This window comes from Bos taurus, chromosome 16 (assembly GCF_002263795.3).
Source record: "Bos taurus isolate L1 Dominette 01449 registration number 42190680 breed Hereford chromosome 16, ARS-UCD2.0, whole genome shotgun sequence".
In the NCBI taxonomy this organism is placed as follows: domain Eukaryota; kingdom Metazoa; phylum Chordata; class Mammalia; order Artiodactyla; family Bovidae; genus Bos; species Bos taurus.
The window spans coordinates 45648799-45662439 of NC_037343.1; the positions used below are offsets into that span (position 1 = coordinate 45648799).

The window sequence follows — 13641 nt, forward strand, 5'->3', positions numbered from 1 at the left end:
TATGTTTCATACCCTCTCTCAAACAAATGAGACTCTAGTCCAATTCTCATTTCTGGTGTTTTTTTTAAGATTTTTTTTTTTGATGCGGACTATTTAAGTCTTTACTGAATTTGTTTCAATATTGCTTGTGTTTTATTGTTTTGGTTTTTTGGCCGAGAGGCACGTGGGATATTAGTTTCTTGACCAGGGATCGAACCTGCAGCCCTCGCAGTGGAAGGTGAAGTCTTAACCATTGGACCAGGGAGGTCCTGTCTCTGGTTATTATTTTAAGTTATTTTGTCCAGTAACGAACCCCATGAAATACTGTTGTTCCTCACTGTTTTTTTTTAAATCTGGAAAACAAACGCCTGTAAAAAAATTTTAAACACCTAGAAAATGGCTATAATGTCACCCTCACTAGAAATGTCATGACATGTTATAGGCATGTAGTCAGGCAACCCTGACCTCCTGCAGAATGGCCTTGACTCGAAAGACCCAGGCAGGGCTGCTCTGTATACACCAAGAAGATGTGTTCGGGACACACAGAAGTCACCAGGTAAGGAACAAAAGGAATTTTTTTTTGCATTAACAAGACCAGCTACATCTCTATCACATAAAGTGGACACATATTCCTTGACGCCAACATAAACTGATGAAAGAGTATTCGGTAGCAGCTAATATGGGATCAGGTAACAGGCCAGGGGCCAAACAGCTGAGCTATACAATGGACATTACACTCCAGTCCCTTTCCGTAGCCTTTGTCAGTGAAAGAAAAAGGGCTTTGTGGGACTCTTATTTTAGCCATGAGACACACAGTGAACAATGTTTACTACTGTTTATGAAACAGTTGTATCAGGGGGACAAGAAGCCTTAGTATTTTACTTTGTGCCGAGTCTTTCCTTGTCAATTGATTTCCAAAGACAGGTGAGAAATGAGAAAATGTTCCAAAAAAGGTTGATATTTTGGGGAGGGTGGTGGTACCTTACGCTTTGTTTTCATCTATTACTAAAAATATTACTAACACTTGATATTTACAAGTCTTATAAGACTCAAAATGTTTACTTACAAATGTGATTGTTCAGGGAAAATCATCGTCTTGAACGGAAAGAGGGAGAATTATCTGAGGCTTTTAGGTAATGGCTCAGCAGGGAAGGTGATAAACACCATCCGTCCCTCTACCTTTACTCTAGAGTCTCCTGGGGAAAAAAAAAATGTCTACCTAGGAAACTTTCCCCAAATGAAGCTCCTACAAGAAATTGATATAAAACTCTCAAGACTCCTGGGACTCTAGTATTTGGTGATTTCCCTGAACCCGACGACACTAATTCACCCGTCACGGAATTGCTGAAAAAGCATCTGGACAATGACAGAATGTATAATGTTGTTCTATTGTTCTCTACTGAAAAGGGCCCGGCCCTTTTCCGATCGAACTCCTGGAGTTTATACAAGTCTTATGAATTACTGAATTCAATTACGGTTTCTATTTATACTTAAGATAGAGATAGGACACAAGATACAAAATAGGTTCTAATTGGACTCCGAGCCCAGAAGATCTGAGTCATCGCTTGGGCTCTGTCTTGTCTCTGGATGCCTTCCCTCCTGCTGGCAGGTAACTGCAGTGACTTCTGAGATCCACAGGTGATTTAAGGCTTAGGGAGGTGAACGACTGAGAAGGCCCACAGTCCAGGGCTTCTTCCCTGTTGAACAGACTTAAATACTCAGAAGCACAAGGACTACAAAGCCCCCTGCCCTGCCTTTTGCCTCAGCCAGGAAGCACACCAGTGGAAGAGAAGAGACTTGTGATCGACTGCCGCGCTCCTCAGTGAAACGTGAAATGTCAGGAAGGCGATGGCCCTCAAGGACTCGTACCTGGGCTTGGCTCCCTCCGTTGCCGCTCCCTGTGCCCCCTCCGCTGCTGCCTCCTCCGCTCCCCTGCTTGTGCTGCTGGGACCCGGTCATCTCTGCCATCCTCCTCTCCATCTGCTCCAGCCGCTCCAGGATGGACATCCTGAACTGGTTATCTAGGGCAGAACATGGAAGGGTGAGGCTGTGTTTCGGAAGAATGGGCATTAATCCGTGGCCCAGTCCAGCCTGTAGGATGGGCATCCAAGGCGATCACCCACTCAACCAGATCACCTGGGTTTGTCCAGGCTGGTGATGACCCCGACACCTCACACAAGACCGCAGCCGCGACCGCAGCCCAAGTTCTCAATGAAAGGAACAGAAAAACCCTTTCTGTCAAGGTCGTGGTTTCAGGTTCCGGGACCCCATTTCTTTGTCAAATTCCCCAGTGGAAACCCTGAAGGGAGATCTGGTGGACAGGCCCCTAGAGCAAACAAATGAACACAATTTAAATCGGTGAAAGAAAGCAATCATTGGGACTTCCCTGGTGGTCCAGTGGTTAAGGATTTGCCTGGCAATGCAGGGGATGCTGGTTCAATCCCTGATCAGGAACTAAGATCCCATATGCTGTGGACCAACTGAGCCTGTATGCCACAGCTAGAGAGCCCCTGCACTGCACTGAAATATCCCGCATGGCGCAATTAAGATCCCTTGTGCCGCAGCAAGGACCCAACACAGCCAAATAAATAAATTAAATAATAAAAGTTCAAGTTCATTTAAAAATAAGAAAGCAAGAGATCACTGTGAGAAAGAAGAATATACACAAATCCACACACATATAGTTACATATATATATATAAAAGGTATATCAGTTTTACCCAAAAACTGAAAAAAAAATTATTTTCTGATCCAGGCTCTAGCTGCAAACACACACACATATATGACAGCTGGAGTGAGGTAAGAGCTCTGCAAAGCCCTGAGGCAGAATGTTCAAGGAGAAGAAGCCACATGCCTGGACCACACCCGAGAAGACAGCAGAAGATGCAGTTGGAGAGGTGAGGAAGGACCAGACAGGAAACAGTTAGAACCCTGGCTGTGCTGTATAATAGTTATATAACTCTGAACAAACTCTTTGGTGCCTCAGTTTCCTTAACTCTTAAATGGGCATAGTAACAGTCCTTATCTCCGAGGGTTGCTGAGAGAATTTAGCGAATTAACAGATTTGTAAATGTTCAGGACATGGTTAAGTCCCAGACAAGGGTGCCAGCCATCAGCATCATCTTATGGTAAGGGAATAAAATATCTTGGGAAATTGATCAACCTGCTGTGAAGGCGCTATTTTCAAAACACAGCCATCTGAATCAAGGAAAGGAGTACCCTGGAGAAGAAATATTTTATCAGCCTCCCTCGTCATCCAGATGATAAGTCCTGACACTAGGGCGTAAACAGTGCTGCTCCGCAACTAAGCCCGTGCACCGCGACAACTGAACCCGAGTGCTGCGACCGCTGAAGCCCACGAGTCCAGGAGCCCGTGCTCCACCACGAGAGAAGACACAGCAGTGAGAAGCCTGCACACCGCAACTAGAAAAAAGCCCTGCAGCAGCAAAGACCCAGCACAACAAAAAACAGGCAAGGGAACACTCCATGCACTACTCACCCATGAAGTAGCTTTACAAACATTAACCCGTGAACCCTCATGACCATCAGGTGAGGCAGGTCTGCTGGCCTCATCTTACAGACCAAGATACTAAGGCATCCATGCGTGCAAATAGCATCTGACTCTGCGATCCCATGACCTGTAGCCTGCCAGGTTCCTCTGCTCAAGGGATTTCCCAGGCAAGAATACTGGAGTGGGTTGCCATCTTCTACTCCAGGGGCTCTTCCCAACCCAGGGATTGAACCCATGTCTCCTAGGTCTCCTGCATTGGCAGGTGGGTTCTTTACTACTAAAGCCACCTGGGAAGCTGACTGAGGCATGAGAAGACACTTTATCTATTGGTCTCCATGATTCAGAGCTTGGCCACCAGGTGCTAAAATCAGGAAGGGAAAGTCATGGGAAGAGAAGACGCACAAGAGTTAGCTGATCTTACCCCAGGGAACAGAACTTTTTTCTCAAAGTCAAAAGGTAGTAAGCACCTGTTTCAGGGGCAAGTTTTCAATACGGAATGTCAAATTGATTTCACTTTCCTAAACCACAGAAGCAGGACGAGGAAGACTGCTTTGCAAGAATCGTATTATTTTCTTAGTAAGCTATTTCCAGGAACACCACCAAAGGAAAAGCCTTCCTCTTTAAAAGAGAAAGGTGACATCTTTCCCCCCAATTTCATACAGACTGACAAACCCTGAGACCCCTCTAAGTATCTCAGTGGCATGGTCACAGATGGGGGCTCAACCCTGAATGAATATCTGCTTGTGATGTACCGGACATGGCTCGTCATCCTGGGATCACTGATGGGAAACTTCCAAGCTGGTCCCAGAACCCTTTCTCTGTGCCCTTTCCACTGCTGCTGCTAAGTTGCTTCAGTCGTGTCCGACTCTGTGCGACCCCATAGACGGAAGCCCACCAGGCTCTGCCATCCCTGGGATTCTCCAGGGAAGAACACTGGAGTGGGTTGCCATTTCCTTCTCCAACGCATGAATGTGAAAAGTGAAAGTGAAGTCGCTCAGTCGTGCCTGACTCTTAGCGACCCCATGGACTGCAGCCTACCAGGCTCCTCCACCCTTGGGATTTTCCAGACAAAAGTACTGGAGTGGGGTGCCATTGCCTTCTCCACCTCTCCACTAGAAAATGGGAATTTTGCAGAATGCAGCACTCCTCCATCTGAAGCCAACAGAAGACAAAGAATTTTACCTTTTAAAAGACAGTGAACTCAAATGGAACAGCAATTATCCTTCAGGTACGTTTTTAAACTCTCCTTGCTTCCTCCTGATCCTGACAGCCAGATAACCACCCAACTCTGAACGCATGCAGAGAGCCTCACGCAGACTGCCGAACCAGCTTAAACATCCTGATGGTTTCTTCTGCCAGCCTGCAAATCTTGTGTCTCTTGAGTATGTGTTTAGAATCTTTGCGCTTCTTTTGGAGCTTGGTTTGCACTGGTCTGGAGCACGGTGGCCAAGATTAACATGCCAAGGCATGCCAACAGGGAGAAGGGCACAGGGCACGCCACGTGGCTGTGCTCTGCCTGTCGAGGTGGTTCTGTTTCAGCTGCACTGGCGACAGTGCAGGCGGCCCTGGTTTGCGCCCCCAGCCCATCCCGTCCAAGCCCCTGCCAATGCAGCTGCCTGTCAAAACCGAATGACCCTGCAATCCCACTCCTGGGCTCGGGTCCAGGGAAAACATGATTCAAAAGGATACATGCACTCCAGTGTTCGCTGCACCGCCGTTTCCAATGTCAATAACCAAGACATGGAAGCAAACTAAATGTCCATCAACAGAGGAATGCATAAAGAAGACGTGGTACATATACGCAACGGAGTATTTTACTCAGCCACTGAAAAGAATGAAGTAACGCCATTTGGGGCAACATGGATGGACCTAGAGAATATCATACTGAGTGAAGGCAGTCAGACAAAGAAGGAGAAATATCACACATCTCTTATATGTGGAACCTAAGAAGAAATTATACAAATGAACTTACTTACAAAAGAAAGACCTGCAGACTAGAAAAATACGAACTTACGGTTGCTGGTGGGAAGGGATAGTTAGGGAGTTTGGGATGGTCATGCACACACTGCTATATTCAAAATGGATAACCAACAAGAACCTATTGTATAGCACAGTTTGGGGGAGAATAGACACATGTATGCTGAATCCCTTCCCTGTTCACCTGAAACTATCACAACACTGTTAATCAGCTAAAACCCAGTAAAAATAAAAAGTTTAAATTTTGAAAAAAAAAATATATTAAGGTCGAGGGAAAAAACACTAAGTCACCAGTGCCGGGTCTGCCCCAGGGGTCACTGACTCCTGCTCCCAGACTGAGTGTCCAGTGCCAGCCCCACAGTGGACTATGCGGTCAGCTCTCACACGTTATCAAGCTGTTCTAAGAAACACTTAGTGAAGACACTCAGAAGCAGTTATTTACCTCTTAAGAAAACTGTATCATGCAGAACAGCATCGCTGAGCCTACTGACTTCAAATGGGGGAGGTGGTGATGATTAAAATATGAAACAATTGAGCTGGCACCCTGGAGCATAGGACCATGGTACCCCGTGGACCAGGAATCAGATCACACTTCCTTCATCATCTTAAGATGATGGTCTACACCTCTCCATGACTGGCAAGTCAAGAGCAACAACGTGATGCTAGTTTTGGCTTTATAGCTTTATTAATTAAACCTTTATTGTAAGATACTCAGCGAATTCAGAACTATCTCTCATGTTAATTGTGTTGCTGTTGTTGGCTAGTCATTCAGTTGTGTCTGCCTCTCTGCGACCCCACAGACTGCAGCATGCCAGGCTTCCCTGTCCGTCACCGTCTCCCAGAGTTTGCTCAAACTCATGTCCACTGAGTTGGACATGAGTGATGCCATCCAACCATCTCATCCTCTGTTGCCCTGTTCTCCTCCTGAGTTCAATCCTTCCCAGCATCAGGATCTTTTCCAATGAGCTGGCTCTTCACATCAGGTGGCCAAAATACTGGAGCTTCAGCATCAGTATTTCCTGTGTATATTCAGGGTTGATTTCCTTTAGTATTGACTGGTTTGAAATCCTTGCAGTCCAAGCAACTCTCAAGAGTCTTCTCCAGCACCACAAATTGAAAGCATCAAATCTTCAGCACTCAGCCTTCTTTATGATCCAACTCTCATATCCATACATGACTACGATGGACCTCTGTCAGCAAAGTGATGTCTCTGCTTCTTAATATGCTATCTAGGTTTGTCATAGCTTTCCTTCCAAGAGCAAGCATATACATCTTAACTGTGTATTACTGGATAAAGGTAATATAATTATTTAGAAGCAAAAGACTTCTGATTAAAAACTAGTTACAGATCCACTTATTCATCTGCAAGTATTTATGGAGCACCTACTGGGTACCATGAAATTAAAAGAAGCTTGCTCCTTGGAAGAAAAGTTATGACCAACCTAGACAGCATATTAAAAAGCAGAGACATTATTTTGCCAGCAAAGGTCCGTCTAGTCAAAGCTATGGTTTTTCCAGTAGTCATGCATGGATATGAGAGTTGGACTATAAAGAAATCTGAGTGCCGAAGAAATGATGCTTTTGAGCTGTGGTGTTGGAGAAGACTCTTGAGGGTCCCTTGGACTGCAAGGAGATCCAACCCGTCCATCCCAAAGGAAATCAGTCCTGAATATTCATTGGAAGCACTGATGCTGAAGCTGCAACTCCAACACTTTGGCCACCTGATGTGAAGAAGTTGACTCATTGGAAACGACCCTGATGCTGGGAAAGATTGAAGGCAGGAGAAGGAGACGACAGAGGATGAGATGGTTGGATGGCATCACCAACTCAATGGACGTGAGCTTGAGTAAACGCCACGAGTTGGTGACGGACAGGGAGGCCTGGCGTGCTGCAGTCCATGGGGTTGCAAAGAGTCGGACATGACTGAGCGACTGAACTGAACTGAACTGACTGGGTACCAGGTACTGGGGGATGCCTTAGTGAAGAGATCCCTGTCTTTCTCTGTTGACCAACAAATAATTTTCGCAGCCTGAAAGCACCTGAATTGTTGAATTAATGCGGTATGGAGGCAGGGAGGAGAGAACAATGTGCAGATGGAGGGGGCTGATGAGGTTTGCCCCAGTCTCATCCATGATGTTTCAAACAAAGCCAATGGTGATTCAGTTCTGAGGGGTTGCAAGTCGCCTGTCCTTGGGACAGTCTGAGTGAAGTGATCAGACTGCTCCCTCGGGAGACCCCGGCTGGACGGAGAGCAAGCCGAGCGCGCACGTTTCCTGGAGCATGTGAGCCTCCAGGGGTGTGTTCTTCTGCTCAGCCCAGTGGTTTTCAGTGTCAGCAGGCAACAGAATCACCTGGAGGGCTTCTTGGTGGGCCCAATGCCCAGGATTTTTTGGTGTTGGGTTTCTAAAACATTCATTTATTTTTGGCTCTGCTGGATCTTTGTTGTTACGTGGGCTTTTCTCTAGGTGTGGAGACCGGGTACTCTTGCTTGTGGTGCATGGGCTCAAAGGCACCACTTGGGCTTCAGTAACTGTGGAACACGGGCTCAACAGTTGTGGCTCCCAGGCTCTGGAGCACAGGCTCAACCGCTGTGGGGCATGGGCTTAGTTGCTCCATGGCATGTGGGATCTCTCCCCATCAGGGATCGAACCTGTGTCTCCCGCATTGGCAGGTGCTTTCTTTACCACTGAGTCACCAGGGATGCCCCTGGGTGTTGGTGTTGATGCTGGTTTTGGTGTTGGCAGGCTTAGGTGAGCCCAGATGTTGCATTTCAAGCAAGTTCTCAGGTGATGCTCTGGTTTGGGACCACATCTTGAGGACTGCTGCTCTAAGAGGCCATCCTCCCTCCACAAGAATGAACCCCTCTCTCTGCCTAGTGTTTGTTAAAGAAAGGCCCCAGGACCACCTGCTCCAGTGGAGACACAGGTTCCCACCCAAGGTGGACACATGAAATGTCACCTCCTGTACATCACACAGGGGTACCCAGTGGTTTAACGGTAAAGAACCTGTCTGCTCTGCAGGAGCCGTGGGTTTGATCCCTGGGTTGGGAAGATCCCCTGGAGAAGGAAATGGCAACCCACTCTAGTATTCTTGCCTGGAGAATCCCATGGACAGAGGAGTCTGGCGGGCTACAGTCCAAGGGGTCGAAAAGAGTCAGACACGACTGAAGCAACTGTGCATGCACGCACATACATTATGGCGGATCCCTCCACACGGGCTCCAACAGCATCAGCTGCACATCTTCTCAAGCACACGGCCAATTCACACCTGACAACACTTGAAAATGATTTGAAATACACCTCCTTGCCCTGCTTTCTGCAACTAATCAGGCACTACTTTCTCAACCTCACCAAACCTTACCTCTTCATTGCTCTCTCCTCTCTCAGTGGGATGTCTTCCCAGGTGTGTTTTTGTCTCCTGCTTCTCTCTAAAGCAGTTTATTTACTTGGATGGCTTCAGGGGATGAGACGGTTCAACTGCCATGCAGCAATTCCTTCCCACTACATTCAAGACATGTGCACCCACCTACCTATACCCCAGATGAAAGATAAATGATGCTGATGGCTTTGTAGCCAGTCTGGCTCACAATTCATACCAAGCCTCTTCATAAGCCTGTTCGACCTGTTTTTTTGTTTGCTTGTTTTAGCAGAAGCAGCATTTCTAGACTAAGCAGCGATGAAAGAGTAGAAAGAACACCAGAGTAGAGAGAAGGGCTACAGGTTTAATCCTATCACCGTGTGACTTTGGAAAAATTACGATCACTTTGCATCTCAATTTTCTCATCCATAAAATGAGAATGCTGCTGCTGCTGCTGCTGCTAAGTCTCTTTAATCGTGTCCGACTCTGTGCGACCCCATAGACAGCAGCCCACCAGGCTCCCCCATCCCTGGGATTCTCCAGGCAAGAACACTGGAGTGGGTTGCCATTTTCTCCTCCAATGCATGAAAGTGAAAAGTGAAAGTGAAGTCACTCAGTTGTGTCCGACTCTTAGTGACCCCATGGCCTGCAGCCCACCAAGCTCCTCCATCCATGGGATTTTCCAGGCAAGAGTACTGGAATGGGGTGCCATTGCCTTCTCCGATAAAATGAGAATATCACTATCTTATTGTTACCTATGAGGATGATGAAACAAAGTAAACTTTTAAAAAAGTAGTCAGATTCTCTTAAGTCTGAATTATTATTGGGGCTTCCCAGGTAGCTCAGATGGTAAAGAATCTTCTTGCAATGCAGGAGACCCAGGTTCAATCCCTGGGTCAGGAAGATCCCCCAAAGGAGGAAATGGCAACCCACTCCAGTATACCTGCCTAGAGAATTCCATGGACAGAGAGGCCTGGTGGGCTACAGTCCAGGGGGTCGCAAGAGTCAGACATGACTTAGCAATTACACCACCACCAATTAACATTTACCCAAAATTTCTAAACAATACCAAAGTTTTAAACACACACACACACACACAAAAACTTCATGAAGTCAGATACCCACAGTGTGTTCCAAGTTTACGTTTGTGATTTGCTGCTGTCAAAGTGAAGAATCCCAAGTGTTTGGACATCTAATGAAAGGAACTGGCTGTGTCAGGAACCAACAACTACCCAGACTAAGGCTCTCGGTTCAGCCACACCTACCGTCACCTGCAGATTTTGTACAACTCACTTTAAATCTGGGAACCGAATGGATTTTCACATTGAGCAATACAACATGAAGCAATTTCTGACTTTATATCAGATAATCTAGTTTTACAATAACCTGAATCCCTCCCCTGTGACCCACAAAGTTAAATGTCAGGTGTTTGGCAGGAAATGGGTCTTTGCCAACAGCCTCGGGCAATTGTTTAGGGGTCCTCTCATGCTCACTGGTCTCCAAAGCGACCAGGAATGTCATATGCTTTGGGGTCTTGGGGTGATGCCCATCTTTCTCCATATCCACCTGGTGACCCTCTTATTTTTCAGGGTGTAGCTCAAACATCCTTTCAGAATTATTATTTGTAGCTATCACTGAGCATCTACATGGGCTAGACATTCCACAGGTTTTATTTTTAGTCCTGGAAACAATTCTGATTTTCCTCTCCCTTTTACAGATGGGGAAGCTGAGGCTCTGAAAATGTGTTATTTACCCAAGGTCATGAGCATCAGTACAGGGACTTGAGCACAGGTTAGGCTCTGAACCTACTTCCTAGTCCACTCAGCAAGCCTCTGTGCCCTGTTCTGTGTCCTGACAGCATTCAGCAGACGAACCTGTAGTTCTTTATTTATCTGGCTGAATTGGGTCTTAGTAGGGTACTCGGGATCTTCCATTACTGCATGTGGCTGAATTGCCCCAAGACATGTGTGATCTCAGTTACCCGACCAGAGACTGAACCCAAGTCCCAGCAACTACAAGGCAGATTCTTCTTTCTAAGTTTTTAAAAAAATAATAATTTTAGTTTTTAAAATTAATTTAAAGAATTTTAAAAACTATTTATGGCTGCAGTAGGTCTTTCTCTAGCTGCGGCAAGCGGGGGCCACTCTCTAGTTGCAGTTCAAGGGCTTCTCACTGTGGTGGCTTTCCTTATTGCAGAGCATGGGCTCCAGGCTCGTGGGCTTCAGCGGTTGCAGCATACAGACCCAGTAGCTGTGGCACAACAGGCTTAGCTGCTCTGTGGCATGTGGAATCCTCCCAGCCCAGGGACTGAACCTGTGTCCTCTTCATGGCAAGGCAGATGCCTAACCACTGGACCACCAAGGAAGTCCCTACAGGTACTTTCTCACATGTGTCATTTCTTCCAGAGCGAGCTTTCTGCAAGTCTTGTACCCTTGGTACCAGATCCAGAGTGGGCATACCCAGTTGGCAGGAAGGAATATCATGTTCTAATTTAAGCTCCTTCAGAAGCCAACTAATGGATGAGGTCAGCCAAACTCTGGAACGAGGGCTCCAAATGACCTCTACTCTCCACAGTGGGCTCCAGGGGGCTTTACATACACTAGCCCATTTTATCCTCTATTCTCAGGGAGACAAAGAGCATTCAAGATGACTGAAGCCCAGTGGAGTTGTTGTGCAAGCACGTGAGAAAGCTCTAGGCGTTTCCCTGGGTGGCTGCCCTTTCCTTGGGGCTCAGGTAAGCAAATTACGTAAGTGCCGTGTGTTGGTGCAAGACTCTGGCAGAAAAGGCGTGGAAAACCTGACTTCTCCATAGACACAAGCCGGAATTTCACGCAATGTCACTTTCCTTTATCCACTGAGATCCCTGTTATCAATACGGATCCTCACCCTTCAGGTGTTCCCACTTTCCCCAGGGAAATGAAGTACTTGGATCACGGTGCCTGGCAGTGCACCTTGATGAAAGGACTACCTCTAGGTAGTTACCCAAGTGCTTAACGGGTTCAGCTGTTGGAGAAATGGGACATTCTTACTGTGAGACCAAAGAGAGATTTTCGAGAACAGCCTTAGAAAGTGGGTGTGGATTTGCACAGCCTGAAAATCAGCAAACAAATAACATCTGCAACCCCGAGAGCTTGTTATGACAACTGCTCAACCCGGGCTACCGCTGGTCTCACTGCCAGAGCAGGAGAGAAAGTTTTGCCTTGGCAGGTAAATGAATGAAGGCGCGATCATCAAATACCATCTGCTATTTTAAAACACGTTATTTGTGGCTCTGGCGCACATGTGCCCTCTGGTTGCTATTTGGACCGGGGACCAGAGGCCGTGTCTCCTGTTCCGTGGCCAGCCCTTGGCCATGCTGGCAGTAAGGGCTGCTGAAGCATAAGGAGGCATGACTCCGGCTATTTCTGTAGAGAACTGTAACTGCCGCCGAGGAAGCCGCCAGCATTTTGCAGGGGAGCTCAGAAGGATGGGAAACACGAAGTCGCTTAATTCCTTCCCAGAATCGAGGGGCGGCCAGAGTGCCCAGAGCGGCTCCTCCCAGGATAGCTGCTGAAGACGTCCAAGTGCAGGGGAGAGGGTGAGGCCTGCCTGGAGATAAGGCACAAGCTGTACCACTCTGATTTTCCAAAGCAACGGCTAAATTTAGCCTTAGGAAAAACTGCCTTCCTCCACTTCTTCACAACTCCCCAACTCTATGGACCAAGACACCAGTAATGGACGTCAGCAAGCCTTCTTAAGACCGTCTTCATTGGCCAGGATGGGGGATTTGGATTTCTTCCTGGTCTATGGTTCACACTGCTCACAAAGTCAGAGTCTCAGGTGCAACGGGGAAAAACCCTTTAAGCTGATGAAGAGCGATGAGACGAACTTATGAGGGGCGCAAAGCCAACCTACAAGGATTTCTCCTTTGAAATCCTTCAGTGCAAGGCAGGCAAAGAGACCCAGCCTCTATCCTCTAAGCACACAAAGGCTCAGTGGAACCCAAGGAGCTCAGCTGGATCATGACACGGCATCCAGAGTGTACAAGCACCCGGATTACACAGGAGCCAACCTCACTGCCAATCAAACAGCAAAGCAACTGCAGTTCAAGGCCGCAGAACTGCAGCTAGTGAGCGTGAGAGCAAAGGAGATGGGAACTCTGACAGACGCGCCACCTACCTTCATCAAGTCTACAAAAGAGGAGGCTTGCTAATGTCCCCCAAAGCACCTCACTTGGAGGCCACTGCCTCAACAGTTTCAGTGAAAATGACAAGTGCTGCTATACACACGACACGCACGATACGTACAGATTGAGACATTCTAGAAATGCATGGAGCGATGGAGGAAACCACAGACACCAACGGGATATTTTTTTTCCAATTATAAAATGCAGTTTATTAAAAAGTTAAGGCTGATATGAAAATATTTCTTTCCTAATACATGTCTTAAAATTATATTAAACTTCAGAGGTAAGCACTATGCAAAATTTTTAACTTTTTATTTTGTATTGGAGTAGAGCTGATTAACAATGCTGTGATAGCTTCAGGTGGACAGCAGAGCGACTCAGCCACACATATACATGTATCCATTCTCCCCCAAACTCCCCTCCCATCCAGGCTGCCACATAACACTGAGCAGTTTCCTGTGCTGTACGTAGGTCCTTGTTGGTTATTCATTTTAAATATAGCAGTGTGGACATGTCGATTCCAAACTCCCTAACTATCCTTTCTCTCCCATCTTCCTTCCTCCCCCGTACCCCGCCCCTGGTAACCATTACCAATGGGGTCTTCAGAGGGAAAAGATGTCAGGATGTGAGTGAGTGCTGAACTTTAAATATC

General features: G+C 46.9%; 1 protein-coding gene across 6 annotated transcripts in view; it reads right to left on the minus strand.

Annotated features, from left to right (window-relative positions):
• CAMTA1 (calmodulin binding transcription activator 1) overlaps window positions 1-13641 on the minus strand; it is a 994006-nt gene that overhangs the window by 30489 nt on the left and 949876 nt on the right. For all 6 annotated transcript variants that reach the window (XM_059875731.1, XM_059875732.1, XM_059875734.1 and 3 more), the window contains one exon: window positions 1849-2000. In XM_059875731.1, coding sequence (XP_059731714.1) covers window positions 1849-2000 — 152 coding nt within the window. The remainder of the gene's footprint in view (window positions 1-1848; window positions 2001-13641) is intronic.